The sequence below is a fragment of the Enhydra lutris genome, unplaced genomic scaffold (assembly GCF_002288905.1).
Source record: "Enhydra lutris kenyoni isolate GAN:26980312 unplaced genomic scaffold, ASM228890v2 scaffoldscaffold3, whole genome shotgun sequence".
NCBI classification, from domain to species: domain Eukaryota; kingdom Metazoa; phylum Chordata; class Mammalia; order Carnivora; family Mustelidae; genus Enhydra; species Enhydra lutris.
Window position 1 is genome coordinate 41,419,502 of NW_019154087.1, and position 15,064 is coordinate 41,434,565.

Genomic DNA, 15,064 nt, shown 5'->3' on the forward strand with positions numbered 1-15,064 from the left:
CCACAGGTAGAGTAGAAAGTCAACATCAGGTGGAAATTTGGTAGCTGTCCAAAGATCTCACACCCCCTGAAGAATCTATCAAATTGCCCAAGAGCCCATCTTTAAAAATTTATTTATTTTAGAGAGAGAGCATACAGGGAGAGGGGCATTGGGAGGAGAGAGAAACCCAAGTAGACTCCAGGCTGAGAGTGGAGCCCAGTGCAGGGCTTGATCCCATCACCCTGAGATCACAACCTGAGCAAAGCCAAGAGTTGGACACCCAACCGACTGTACCACCCAGGTGCCCCCAAGAGCCTATTTTTAAGATACAATTTTGTTAGAAAACAAAAGTGAGCATATTTACTTCAGAAGGCCAGTATTTTAATTCATCTGTATTAAACAAGTAAACCCTAATGGGACCCTGAAGAAAGAACATAAAGGACAAATTAATATGGGGGCCTGAGGAGTAGAGCTGACCAGGAGGAATAGAAAGAAGATAAAACTTCACTAACCTGTCAGACAAGTACTATATGATTTCACTTATGTGTGGACTCTCAAAAAGCTGGACTCATAAAAAAACAGAGTAGAACAGTAGTTGCCAGAGGCTAGGATGGGAGCCCGGGGGGGTGGTGGTGGTGGGGCGGTGGGTGGGAGCACTAGGGAGCTAATCATTTCAGAGCATAAACTTGTAACCAGTAGATGAATAACTCCTGGAGTTTCAGTATGCAGCATAGTGATTGTAGACAGCAATACTGTATTATAAACATCAAAGTTGCTAAGAGGCTAGATCTTAATTGTTCCCATGACCCCCCCACACAATCAATCATGTGGTAGGGGTGTTAGCTAATTCCATGGTAATCATATTGCAATATATAAATGTATCAAATCAACACATCATACACCTTAAAGTTATATGTGTTATATGATGTGTTGATTAGCTCTCAATAAAAATAAATAACTTTTTTTTTTTTAAAGAGTCCATTATAATTAAAAGTAAGGGTGAAAGGAAGAGGTGAGTTCCATCCTCAAGGATAAGATTTGCCAGTTTCCTCCATTATTTTCAGGAGGAAAACCCTCATGGCGCCCTGATACATTTGGGTCAGTTTTTTTCACCCAGGCTGTTTTTTGGCAGTTAAAAACAGACACCATATTTCTTAAAATTGTATTTGAGTTTTTTAACCTTGCTCCCAGGACAGGGTTGCCCAAACTAACCTTCCTTGTGGGCAAGAGTGCCCTCTTCTGGCAAAGCTGTACTAGTGACATTTAAAAAAATAATGGGGACCCCTGCAGTGTATATATGTAGATGTGCGTATGTATCTTTGCTCACTTTTCTAACCATTTTGTTACTTTTTTTTTTTAAATGAAATTGCAAAGAGTAGGAACTTACTTACTTTTGATAGATTTATTAGATTGCCCTTCAGGATTCTCCTGAGTACTTTATACCCCATTCCCCTTACCTTTGCCAGCTTTGAATATTAGCACAAGTTTATTTTTTTTAAAGATTTTATTTATTTATTTGAGAGAGAGAGAAAGAGAGAGCAAAAGCACGGGGAGGGACAGAAGGAGAGGGAGAAGCAGGCTCGTCACTGAGCAGGGAGCCCAATGTGGGGCTCCATCCCAGGACCCGGGGATCATGACCTGAGCCGAAGGCAGATGCCTAACCAACTGAGCCACCCAGACCCCAATACACGTTTAATCTCTGTCAATATGATGAATAAAAAAGTACTTCTGTGTTATATTAATATATTTTTAAAAGATTTAATTTATTTATTTGACAGACAGAGATCACAAGTAGGCAGAGCAGCAGACAGAGAGGCAGAGGGGAAGCAGGCTCCTTGCTGAGCAGAGAGCTGGATGTGGGGTTTGATCCCAGGACCCTGACATCATGACCTGAGCCGAAGGCAGAGGCTTAACCCACTGAGCCACCCAGGCACCCTGTGTTATATTAATATTCTTTGATTATTAGAAAAGCTGATGGTCATCTTTTCATATTTAGTAAGTCCTGACATTTTCTTTACTCCACTCTGCTTATGCAAATCAAGCTGCAGCGTACAAGCACTTGCGAAATCAGCTTAAGGAAGTTCCCTGTGTTCCTAGTTTGTTGAGTGCTATTTTTTTTCCCCCATGAAAGCATGTTGGATTGTATCACATGCTTTCTCTGTGCCTATTGAGATGATCATGTGGGACTTTTCATATGATACATTATAATGATTGATTTTTATATGGTGAACCACCTAGCATTCTTAGAGTTTTTTGTGTGTTCTTTTTATTTATTTTATTTTAGAGAGAGAGGGGGGGGGGAGCTGAGGGGAGGGCCAGAGGGAGAGGTAGAGAATCTCAAACAGACTCCTCACCAAGCCTGATGGCAGGGCTCAATTTCACGACCCCGAGATCATGAGCTCAGTTGAAACCAAGAATTGGACGCTTAACCAACCAAGCCACCCAGATGCCCCCACCTTGCATTCTTGCAGTAAATCTCATTTGGCTATGGTATATAATGCTCTTTTTTTTTAAGACTTTATTTACTTATTTGAGAGAGAGAGAGAGAGAGAACACAAGCGAAGAGGGTCAGAGGGAGAAGGAGAAGCAGACTCCCTGCTGAGCAAAGAGCCTGACACGGGGCTTAATCAGGGACTCCAGAATTATGACCTGAGCTGAAGGCAGATGCTTAACCAACTGAACCACCCAGCAACCTTTATAATCCTTTTACTATGATGCTGCATTTGGTTTGATGCTGGATTTTGTTGAGGATATTTGTATCTATACTCATAAGAGATACTGTTATTTAGTTTTCTAGTGATACCTTAGTCTTTCTTAGTGATATCTTAGTTTAGTTACAGGGTAATTCTGGCTTATAACTTTAAGAAGGACTGGTGTTAATTCTTTAAACATTGAGTAGTTTCTCGTGAAGCCATTTGGTCCTGGGCTTTTCTTTGCCGGCGGGGGTTTGTGGTTTTTTGTTTTGTTTTGTTTTTTTGGGGTTTTTTTGGTTACTGATTCAATCTGTTATTAAAGGTTACTCAGATTTTATATTTTTTCCTGAATTAGTTTTAGTGCTTTATGTGTTTCTAGGAATTTGTATACTTCTTCTAGATTATCTGATTGTTGGTATACAGTTGTTCATAGTATTCTCTTATAACCCCTTTTATGTCTGTAAGGTGGGCAATAATGTCCTCATTTTCATAATTATCTGTCTTCTCTCTTGGTCGGTCTAGCTAAAAGTTTGTTAATTTTGTTAATCTTTTCGCAGAGCCAACTTTTGGTTTCATTTATTTTTTCTACTATAATCTATTCTCCATGTCATTTATCCCTGCTCTAATCATGATTTCTTTCATTTTGCTTGCTTTATATTTAGTTCTTTTTTTTTAGTTTATTAAGGTGAGAAGTTAGATTATGGACTTGAGATCTCAGGTTTTTTTAAATGTAGGAACTTATAGCTATAAATTTCCCTCTGAGCACTGGTTTTGCTGCATCCCATAAATTTTGATATGTTGTATTCTTTCACTCATCTCGAACTATTCCTAATTTCCTGTGACTTCCTCCTTGTCCCACTGGTTAATTTCCACATATTCGTGAATTTTCCAGTTTTCCTTCTGTTACTGATTCCTGATTTTATTCTGTTGTGGTTGGAGAATATATTTTGTATGATTTTGGTCTTTTTAAAAAATTTCACAAGAATTGTTTTGTGGTTTCACGTACAGTCTGTCCTGGATGATGTTCTGTATGCCATTAAGAAGAAGGTTTTTGGATGGAGCATTCTCTAGATGCTGTGAGGTCCAGTTGGCTTATACTATTGTTCAAGTTCTCTATTTCTTTGCTAATGTGTCTAGTTGTTCAAGTCATTGTTGAAAGTAAGATTAATGTCTCCAGTTCTTATTTTATTTTATTTTATTTCTTTTCAGTGTTCCAGAATTTATTGTTTATGCACCACACCCAGTGCTCCATGCAATACATGCCCACCATAATAGCCACTACCAGGCTCACCCAACCTCCATCCCCCTCCCCTCCAAAACCCTCAGTTTGTTTCTCAGAGTTCACAGTCTCTCCTGCTTCGTCTCCTCTTCCAGTTTCCCCCAACTCCCTTCTCCTCTCCATCTCCACATGTCCTCCGTGTTATTCCTTATGCTCCACAAGTAAGCAAAACCATATGATTCCAGTTCTTTTTTTTTTTTTTAAAGATTTTATTTATTTATTTGACGAGAGAGAAATCACAAGTAGGCAGAGAGGCAGGCAGAGAGAGAGGTGGAAGCGGGCTCCCTGCTGAGCAGAGAGTCTGATGCGGGGCTCAATCCCAGGACCCTGAGATCATGACCCGAGCCGAAGGCAGAGGCTTAACCCACTGAGCCACCCAGGCGCCCCATGATTCCAGTTCTTATTTTTAAACTGTGTTTTCCCTCAATTCTGTCAATTTTTGCTTCATGTATTTTGGAGCTCTGTTATGTATATGAACAATTTTTAATTAAATATTCTTTCCTCACATAAGTTTTCTCCCTCCATTCCCAACAGTGTAGCATAATCTGAATTTTTTAGATTTTTTGACAGCCAAGAATTTTTGTTCAATATCCTTTTAAAAACATCTACTCTCCTACATGAAATATACATAAAAAATTTTTTCATTTTTTTTTAAAAGATTTTATTTATTTGACAGAGAGAGATCACAAGTAGAGAGAGAGAGAGAGAGGAGGAAGCAGGCCCCCCGCCTAGCAGAGAGCCCGATGCGGGACTCGATCCCAGGACCCTGAAACCATGATCCGAGCCGAAGGCAGAGGCTTAACCCACTGAGGCACCCAGGCAGCCCCATAAAATTTTTTAAGAGTTTAATTTTCGTCTGTGCTACACAAAGATAATAGTTTTTGTAGCCTAGTACCATACAAAAGAAAATGTTATGTAAGAAGATTACAACATTTGTATAGTGTGACTGTGTACAGTGCTTCCATGCACATGAGCAGTGGCCTGCTGAAGCCAGCTTATGTTCATTTAGTGACACCGCGTTGAGAGCTTGAAATCCACCCTGATGAGAGTATTTACACCATAGAAAGGAAATGCTACAAAATGGGGAGCTCTGTGCCCTAGAGAGCCAGTTGCAAAACATTTACTAGCATATCACTGCATTAACCCCATTTTCAGATTAGATACAAAAACCAAAACCTCTAAATGTTGAAGAGTAGAAAACTTACTCAACCACTTAAGTGGTAGCTAGATAAACATAGTCCTTCTACCTGAAAATACTCTTTGTCCCTAAGGATCCCTGTACCCCCACATGCATTCTCCTTCCCTACACCAACAGAGAGGCCTGGAGTATTTTGGGACAGTTTCTACAAAATCCATCATGGGCATTTATTTAATAGGATTTGCAACTCTTATTAATATTAGACTGTCAGGGAAAAATAATTTTCCATGTACTGATATTTTAATGATTAAGATTTTATTCTGCCATGATAGTATTTTCTGAAAGCCTTTTCTTTTTGGCCTTTTAAAAATCATGGTATTGGGGGCGCCTGGGTGGCTCAGTGGGTTGGGCCGCTGCCTTCGGCTCAGGTCATGATCTCGGGGTCCTGGGATCGAGTCCCGCATCGGGCTCTCTGCTCGGCAGGGAGCCTGCTTCTCTCTCTCTCTCTCTCTCTCTGCCTCTCTGTCTACTTGTGATCTCTCTCTGTCAAATAAATAAATAAAATCTTTAAAAAAAAAAAAAAATCATGGTATTGGCCAGCCATTAAATTCAATGAAAATTTCTTTGGCAGAGGCTGAGACTTTGAGTAAAGCGATCAAGTACACTAAGAAGCGTTTAGTCAGTGCAACACCATTTGACCGGTAGGTTCACAAGGCCACAGTGTGAGTGGGGAAGTATGCTGTACTGCACACACAGGTGTCTGTGCGTTTTCATGGAGCGTGGGAATAGTGAAGTCTGGTAGCAGTATGCTAGAAAGTGAATTTCCTCCTGAACACTTGAAGGCACAAAGGCATCTTTCAGTTTCTGAGTTCATCCTTGTTGGCGCTCTGCTTATACCACAGGCCAAAGGAGGGCTTAGTCTTCTTCAGGCTTCGATTGCCCTTCATTTTTACCTCCTCTGGACCAAAAGCTGTCATCTTTGTTATTACATTTCCTCTTCTGTTACATCTCCACATTTTTCCTATGTAATACTTCAGGATCCAGGAGTAGCACAGTATTTTCATAAATGACTGCCCTATGCTGAGAATGAAAGATCATACCATATATATTTTAAACTCTGCTCTCCTTCATATATTCAATTATCATGCTCACTTTTTAACTGAAATTCAATTAGCCAACATATAGCAGATCCTTAGTTTTTGATATAGTGTTCAATGATTCATCAGTTGTGTATAACACCCAGTGCCCATTACATCACGTGCCCTCCTTAATGCCCATCACCCAGTTACCCCCATCCCCTCACCTACCTCCTCCACAGCAACCCTCAGTTTGTTCCTGGAGTCAAGAGTCAGTCTCTCATGGTTTGGCTCCCTCTCTGTTTTCTTCCCATTCAGTTTTCCCTCCCTTCCTTTATGATCCTCTGCATTGTTTCTTATATTCCACTTAGGAATCATGCTCACTTTTAAGTACAATACTGTAGAATTTTATATATATATATATCACACACTAATACTATATAATACTATATAGTACTATATAATACTATACTATATAATACTATATATATACTATATAGTACTATATAATACTATACTATATAATGCTATATATATAGTATATAATACTTCTCAACTGTCCTGATCTTACTTCACTGCATATTTTTTCTCTCCAAATGAACTATTCTATGTTTGTTCCTAACAAATCTCATCCAATTCTTTTTGTCTCACTTCTCTTAACTAGTCACACACATTTAAAAATCTGCCTCCCCAGAATGTTACTCAAATAGTTCGGTGATGTTGGCAGATTTCATGAGTGTAATTAATTATGTATCTTTTTTTCTAAGTCACCACCAAAATTTTAAAAACTGAGGGCCAATTCTTGCGTAACACCATCCTAAGTGCACATGATCTAACCCGCAGATGGCAAAGGCCACCTTTTGGAGACCTCCTGCTACTCCATTGTTAGTATGCCAGCGTGACTATACAGTGAGGATGCAATACGGAACTAAGTAATAAGGCTGAAAAGTAAATCAAGACTTAGTAAATATAAGGGCTCCCTATGGAGATGAAGGACCTAGAGCTGGGCACATTTTTGTTTTGTTTTGTTTTTAAAAATATTTTTATTTTATTTTTAATTTAAATTCAATTAATTAACATATATTATTTGTTTCAGGGGTACAGGTCTGTGATTTATCAATCTTATATAATACCCAGTGCTCATTACAATACATGCCCTCCCCAGTGTCTATCACCCACTTAACCCATCCCTCCACCCCTCTCCCCTTCAGCAACCCTCAGTTTGTTTCCTAAGATTAAGAGTCCCTTATGGTTTGTCTCCCCTCTGGTTTCGTCTTGTTTCATTTTTCCCTCTCTTCCCCTATGATCCTCTGCCTTGTTTCCTAAATTCCACGTATCAGTGAGGTCATGTAATTGTCTTTCTCTGATTGACTTGTTTTGCTTAGCATAATACCCTCTACTTCCATCCATGTTGTTGCAAATGGCAAGACTTCATTTTTTATGGCTGCATAATATTCCATTGTGTATATATATATACCACATCTTCTTTATCCATTCATCTGTTGATGGACATCAAACTATAGACATTGTGGACATTGCTGCTATGAACATTGGGGTGCAGGTGTCCCTTTGGATCACTACATTTGTATCTTTAGGGTAAATACCCAGTAGTGCAATTGCTGGGTCGTAGGGTAGCTCTATTTTCAACTTTTTGAGGAACCTCCATGCTGTTTTCCAGAGTGGCTGCACCAGCTTGCATTCCCACCAACAAGATAGTAAGGTTCTCCTGTCTCCATATCCTCACTACCGTCTGTCGTTTCCTGACTTGTTAATTTTAGCCATTCTGACTGGTGTGAGGTGGTATCTCATTGTGGTTTTGATTTGTATTTCCCTGAGGTTGAGTGATGTTGAGCACTTCTTCATGTGTCTGTTGGCCATCTGGACGTCTTCTTTGCAAAATGTCTGTTCCTATCTTCTGCCCACTTCTTGATTGGATTATTTATTCTTTGGGTTTCCAGTTTGATAATTCTTTATAGATTTTGGATACTAGGAGCCAGACACATTTTTATATTTTAATTTTCTCTGACACTTTAGAAATTGTTTGCTGATGAGTCTTGGTATATAATAAAACTTGTATAATGATATTTGACTTTTTCCCCAAGATTTCTAAAGATTCATTTTAAGATTTCATTTATTTATTTGAGAGAGGGAGAGAGAAAGAGAGCACAAGCAGGAGGAGAGGGAGAGGAAGAGGGAGAAACAGACTTCCCACTGAGCAGGGAGCCCACCAATGTGGAGCTCCCTCCCAGGACTCTGGGACCATGACCTGAGCTGAAGGCACGGACGCCTGATTGACTGAGCTACCCGGGTGCTCCAAAACTTCTAAAGATTTAGAAGTGAATTTGTCAGTCCTAACCCAGTTCAGTTATTTTTGACTCCTGGTTACTTACATAATTCTCATTTGCAAAATAGGGACTGTAGTCTCTCTGTCACAGATTGTTGCAAACTTCAGTGAGAGGACCTATGGAGCGTGTTTAGTACAGTGCATAGTACATGATAAGCACCAAATAAGTGGATGTTGTTACTATTCATGCTAAAGCAGCTACTATTTTTGAGCACTTCTAATGGGCCAGACGCTACAAGGCTGTTACGTTACAATTCCTGTGGTAATTTAACTTCTTTGTTCAGCACCTAACTGAAGTAGATGCTTCCGTGAAATGTTTTCTTGCTGACGACTGCTTCTGATTTCAGTTTGGGACCCACCCTGGAACCTGAGGAAGTAGTAGACAGGCTGATGAATGGGATCCTGACTGAGCAGAAAATGATTTTTATTCCATCTTCTATAAGCTTTTTAACAGTGGTGGAAAAGTAAGTGACATTTACATTTATCAGCGTTAGAAGATTTATGTATTACATGTTTTTATTTAGATTTAAACCAGACATGTGATAAAGTACAATTAAATGGAATTAAGTTTTTAAAAAAAAAAGGTAAGTTTCAACGTCTATCAGTTGTTTTTTCTTAAAGATTTTTATTTGTCAAAGAGAGAGAGAGAGAGAGAAAGAGAGAGCGCACAAGCAGGGGGAGCAGCAAGAGAAATAGCAGAAGGAGAAATAGACTCCCCTCTGACCAGAGAACCTGGTGTGGGACTCAGTACCAGGACCCTGGGATCATGACCTGAGCCAAAGGCAGACGCTTAACCAGCTGGGCCACCCGGGCATCCCAATCCACATCAGTTTCTAAAACCACGTTTGTTAATCCTTGAAGCAGTGTTTGTATAGCAGTTGAGTAAATGAACTCAATAATTTCCACAAGTTTTTAAGTGTTCTTTCTAGAGAACGAAAGGTGTATATTTCTGAAAGTCTTGTCTCTTGGATGAATGACTATAGAGAAGTATAGTTTTTAAGCATTATTACATAATGGAATCCTAGAACAACAATATTGGAAGAGACCATAGTTAGGTTTTAGGTATTCATCTAAATACACAACGATAATCATCAAGCTCCTATTTTGTGCAAAGTCACACTGAGGGATAGGGATTGTTAAATACACTTATAATTTTAAAGATCCTTGAGTCTTACTACTTGCATGGACCAGTGGCCTCAGCATCACCTGGGGGTTTGTTAGAAAAACAGAATCTCTGGATATCCTGAGTCAGAGTTTGCATTCCTGTAGGATCCACAGCTGATTTGAATGCATATTCAAATTCGAGAAGTATTTCTTTAGGGCAGTAGTGCTCAGCTTTGGTCATGTTGGAATTCGCTTCGGAGTTTTCAAAATATTAAGGCCTGGGACCTGCTCCCCACGACTGATGTAATTGGCCTGGAGTGTGGGCTGGTCTCTGAGAGATACAACTTTCCAAGTGATTCTCATGTACAGCCAAGATTGGAACCCACTGGCTTAACTACCTTCCTGATAACACATTGCCTTGTTACATGGGAACACTGTGTGGCACCTAGGCTGGTCCAGGTCGTGAGAGGAATGTGAAGAGGTGACTTAGGTTAGAAGAGGGAAGGAAGGAAAGAAGGAATCCAGCCAGCCAGCCAGCCAGCCTCTTGTTCTCTGTTCCTACAGTTGGGCTTCTGCAACATGGTGGGATATCAGGATCGCTTGGGAAAATAATTTTTTTTTTTTGAAGATTTTATTTATTTATTTAAGAGAAAGTGAGAGAGATAGCGGAAGAGAGCACAGGCAGGGAGGAGAGGGAGAAGCAGGTTCCACATGAGCAGGGAGCTCGACATGGGGCTTGATCCCAGGACCCTGAGATCATGACCTGAGCCAAAGGTAGAAACTTAACTGACTGAGCCACCCAGGCACCCTGGGAAGATAATTTTTAAAAATAGATGCTTTGGATCTCACCTCTAAAGGATTTAATATAGGATATTTTGGTTGGGACCCAGACATCTGTATTTTAACAGGCAACTGTCACAGGCAGTTGGTTCAAGATTGTACTTTGAGAATGACTTGACCTAGGAACTGAAGAAATTTCAAGAGATCAAAAGCATACATGACACATGTCAGGCTTTTTAGCCCCTATTGTTAGGAGCTATAGTTGTACATCCCTTAGAAGTTTAGGTGGTAAAACTCAAGGATCTCCTGGGAATAACCAGGTTAAAACCTGTGATATATTTAGCATTATTTTTGTTACATTTCATAAGCACTCAGTGACTACAGTCCCTTAGAATGTAAGTCTATGAGGGAAGGAAGTTCACCTGTTTTCATCACTGTGTGTAACCCCTATACTTTGAAGAGTTGATGGACATATGGGGGGGGCACCAAAATGTTTGTTGATTTAATAAATTAATTCTATTTCCTAGACCATTAGTGTAGAGACTCAAATTTTGTGCTTTGGAGTTAGAGGAAGCTATGTTTGCGACTTGCTCACCACATGAACACAAAATGAGTTGTTTAACTTCCTTTTTTTTTTTTTAAGGTTTTATTTATTTGTCAGAGAGAGAGTGTGTGTGCACAGGCATGAGTGGGGGAGGGGCAGAGGAAGAAGCAGGCTCCATGCTGAGCAAAGAGCTCAATGTGGGACTCAGTCCCAGGATTATGAGCTGGGATTATGACCTCAGCCAAAGGCAGACTCTTAACCAAGCGAGCCACCCAGGCATCCCAAATTGTTTAACTTCTTTGAAGCTCATCGTCTTCATCTGCCACATGGAGATAGTAAGACATTAGAGGATCATGAGAAATAAATAAAATGATGCATTTAAAGTATTTAGTATATTATAAATACTCAGTAAATGTTATATACAGCTATTATTATTATAATTAACACTGTTATTAGCATTGCCCTGATTTTTCTCTGACTGAATCAAACTTTGGTGCTCAGTTGCCAGGCCTTTTTTAATGCCATCTGGTCAGACCCTGTACAGCATGGCTTTGAAATGCAGGGGTCCAGAGATGGATTTTTTTTTATACAGCACAGTATTGTAAATGTATTTTCTCTTCCTTATGGTTTTCTTAGTAACATTTTCTTTAGTTTACTTTATAGTAAGAATATAGTATGGGGAAGGGGAAAGACAATATAGTGTAAAATACATATAACATGTAAACGTGTTATTAACTGTTTAGCTTCTCAATAAGGCTTCCTTCTGGTCAACAGTAGGCTTTTAGTAAAGTTTTTGGAGCATCAAAAGACACATGTGTGTTGTGCAAGGTCAACTATAGTTATGGCGACTTACATGTTCTGTTTAGAGTCTCTCAGTCTTACTGGAATGTGATGAATTCCTCAATATTCTTAAGTACCGGCATATCTCATTCTATTGCCCTCCATCTCACTGTACTCTCAGATACTGTGTTTTTTACAAACCAAAGGTTCGTGGTAACCCTGTATCAAGCAACTCTACCATTTTTCCAACACCATTTGCTGACTTCCTGTCTCTGTCACATTTTGATAACTCCTGAACTATTTCACACGTTTTCATGACTATATTTAGAGTGATCTGTAATCGGTGATTACAGGTTACTGAAAGCTCAGATGATGGTTAGCATGCTTTAGCAATAAAGTATTTTTTAATTAAGGTCTATAGACTTTTTTAGACATAATGCTATTGCACACTTAATAGACTATACTATAGTGTAAATATAATTTTTATATGTACTGGGAAACCAAAAAATTCATTTGACCTGCCTTATTGTGATATTTGCTTTATTGCAGTAGTTTGGCCCCAAACCTGCAGTATAGGGTGGAAGGGGAAAAAAAATTAGACCTACTATGTGTCCGCCATGTACAAAATAAAATGTTTAAAGCATTTTATATTAACACATTGATTCTTCACAAGAACATGTAGAGCAGGCGTTAATTTTTCCATTTTCCCATGGGGAATTTAAACTCACAAGTTAAATAACTTGTTCAGCATTATGCTCAAAACCAAGTGCTTTATCTGCATTTTCATTTAGTAGTTCTCCCTCAGTCTCTCAGTGGAACATTTTAATAATATTTTGAATTATAAAGTATAAAATTAGTTCTGTTCTCACTTCCTTTACAACGTCGTTTCTTTTTTTTTTTTTTTTTTTAGTTTTTTTTTTTTTAGCAAAAGAAGACAAGTAGGCAGAGAGGCAGGCAGAGAGAGAGGAAGGGAAACAGGCTCCCTGCTGAGCAGAGAGCCCGATGCGGGGCTCGATCCCAGGACCCTGAGATCATGACCTGAGCCAAAGGCAGAGGCTTTAACCCACTGAGCCACCCAGGCGCCCCAACGTCATGTTTCTTATTTTAAAAGACTTTAGCCTCTCAACTCCTCAGTTCTAGGCACCTCCTCTCTCAGATCTTCTGAGAAACACAGGCATGTATCTGTTTCAAAAATTAAGTATTTCAAGTCACTCCTACCCTAAAGGAGTTGAAGCTTCCTTCCTTTTCTTTTTGAAAAAGAAATGGATTTAGGGATGCCTGGGTGGTTCAGTCAGTTAAGCCACTGCCTTCAGCTCAGGTCATGATCCCAGGGTCATAGGATCGAGTCCCACATCAGGCACCTTGCTCAGGCAGAGCCTGCTTCTCTCTCTGCCTCTGCCTGCCACTCTGCCTGCTTGTGCTCTCTCTCTCTCTTTCTGACAAATAGATAGATAAATAAAATCTTAAAAAAAAAAGAAATAGATTTAATTGGAAAGATCATAGAGGAGTGACTCGGAGTTAAAGCTCCTAATCTTAAAACTAATCTTGTTTAATATAATACATGGTAAAGGATACACCCAAACTATAGATTACAGATATGTACTATCTCTGTGGGTTGAGAAACTACTGATAACAGACCTTGCTATGAATGTGGTAATGTCTTCCTTCTCAGTCTTATGTTAGCTATCATGCAGCACTTAAATCTGTGAGAAAATAGTAGTGAAGGGGAGTAAGAGACAAATCATGCCTTCGGTGTTTAGACAAGGCTTATAGGAGTCCTCGTCTGAGGCTCTCCAGAGACCATAGGATGGAAAGCTCCATCCTACAGGCATTTCCATAGTGGATAGATGAGAAAACAGCACTATAATGGGGAGACTTTACAAATACCCATTGTTAAGTGGGGACTAGGGCAATAAGACTGAAGTCTGGTTTTTTTTTTAAGAAATATCCAAAAATCTCCCTTATTCTTAAAGAGAGAAAGAAAGAAAAAAGAAAGAGAAAAGAATAAAGAAAGACCAACAAATAGTTTCCTTTTTTTTTTTTTTTTTGACAGAGAGGAAGATCACAAGTAGGCAGAGAGGCAGGCAGTGGCGGGGGAGGGGAGGAAGCAGACGTTTGTGGGGGGCAGGCTCCCTGCTGAGCAGAGAGCGCAATGCAGGGCTCCATCCTAGGACCCTGAGATCATGACCTGAGCTGAAGGCAGAGGCTTAATCCACTGAGCCACCCAGCCGCCCCAAAATAGTTTCCATCTTGTATGTGCCTATTCCTCCTTCCTCTGTTTGTATGTGATTATATTCCAGTATCTGATTTATACATTACATGTAGCTGCTTCATACATAGAATGTAACTAAAGCTCTTTTTCTCATACAAAAAAATGATGATACATGATAAATGTAAGTATTTTAAAAGAAGAAATATTTTACAAATGCACTTAATGTTAATTTCCTAATTATTTTCATGTACCTTTTTTCTTCTTTTTTTAGGATCCTTCCGGAGCGTTTCCTGGCATTTTTAAAACGAAAGGTCAATGTTAGGTTTGATGCAGTTATTGGATATAAAACTAAAGGACAATAAGTCCTACACTGACTACATTCCACATTTAGTTGATGTAAATACTTAGTATCTTCAAAAATACCAGCTTTCCAAAACATCATTATATTTAAGTAGCATAACTTAAATTCTTCTTCATACATTAGCTATAAATAAATAGAACTGATTTACTAGGGTTAAGTTGATTTCATCTAATACTAATCAGAACTTAAACGAATGCTTAGACTTCTGCTTTTCCTAATTAACTTTTCTTCTTCAGTATCATCTTTTGAGGCCCTGTAGGTCCTCATTTATTATCACTTGTCCTTAAGGTGAAAGCTAATTTCATATAATACAAAGAGGGGAGTATCTTGGGAATTGACCTTATAGAAAATGGAGAAAAGGAACAAAAATAATTTTATAATTTCTAAGATTTCGTGCCTTGTGAAGTCTTTGCAAAATTTGTACTATAAATGTTTAAGATATATTTTTATTTCTATTGCACTTAAATTTTATATAATTCACATGTTTCCTTTTCTAGTCTCCATAAAAACAAACACTTCAGGCTCTCTAAATACAATGAAGGACTGTATCTGCTGGCATTTCACAATGAGTTTCATGTGATGTAAGAAATGTCACTGAAACATTTCATCTTACACATTACCACTCTGTTTCCTGAAAGCTGCCTCACATTCCAAAGCCAAACATTTCAGCTCAAGGAAACTAGAGATCCACAAGTGTTGCAGGTATAAAAGCATCACTGGCAGAGAATTAGGAGAATGTACCCACGGTGGCAACAATAAACAGATTTAAACCTT

The 15,064-nt window shown here is 39.0% G+C and overlaps 1 protein-coding gene across 2 annotated transcripts in view; it reads left to right on the forward strand.

Moving 5' to 3' along the window:
- The window catches only part of LOC111155095 (hydroxysteroid 17-beta dehydrogenase 11), a 39,157-nt gene extending 24,093 nt beyond the window's left edge, over nt 1–15,064 (forward strand). For both annotated transcript variants that reach the window (XM_022515150.1, XM_022515158.1), the window contains 2 exons: nt 8,857–8,973; nt 14,201–15,064. In XM_022515150.1, the coding sequence (XP_022370858.1) occupies nt 8,857–8,973; nt 14,201–14,291 (208 nt within the window). In that variant the 3' untranslated portion in view covers nt 14,292–15,064. The remainder of the gene's footprint in view (nt 1–8,856; nt 8,974–14,200) is intronic.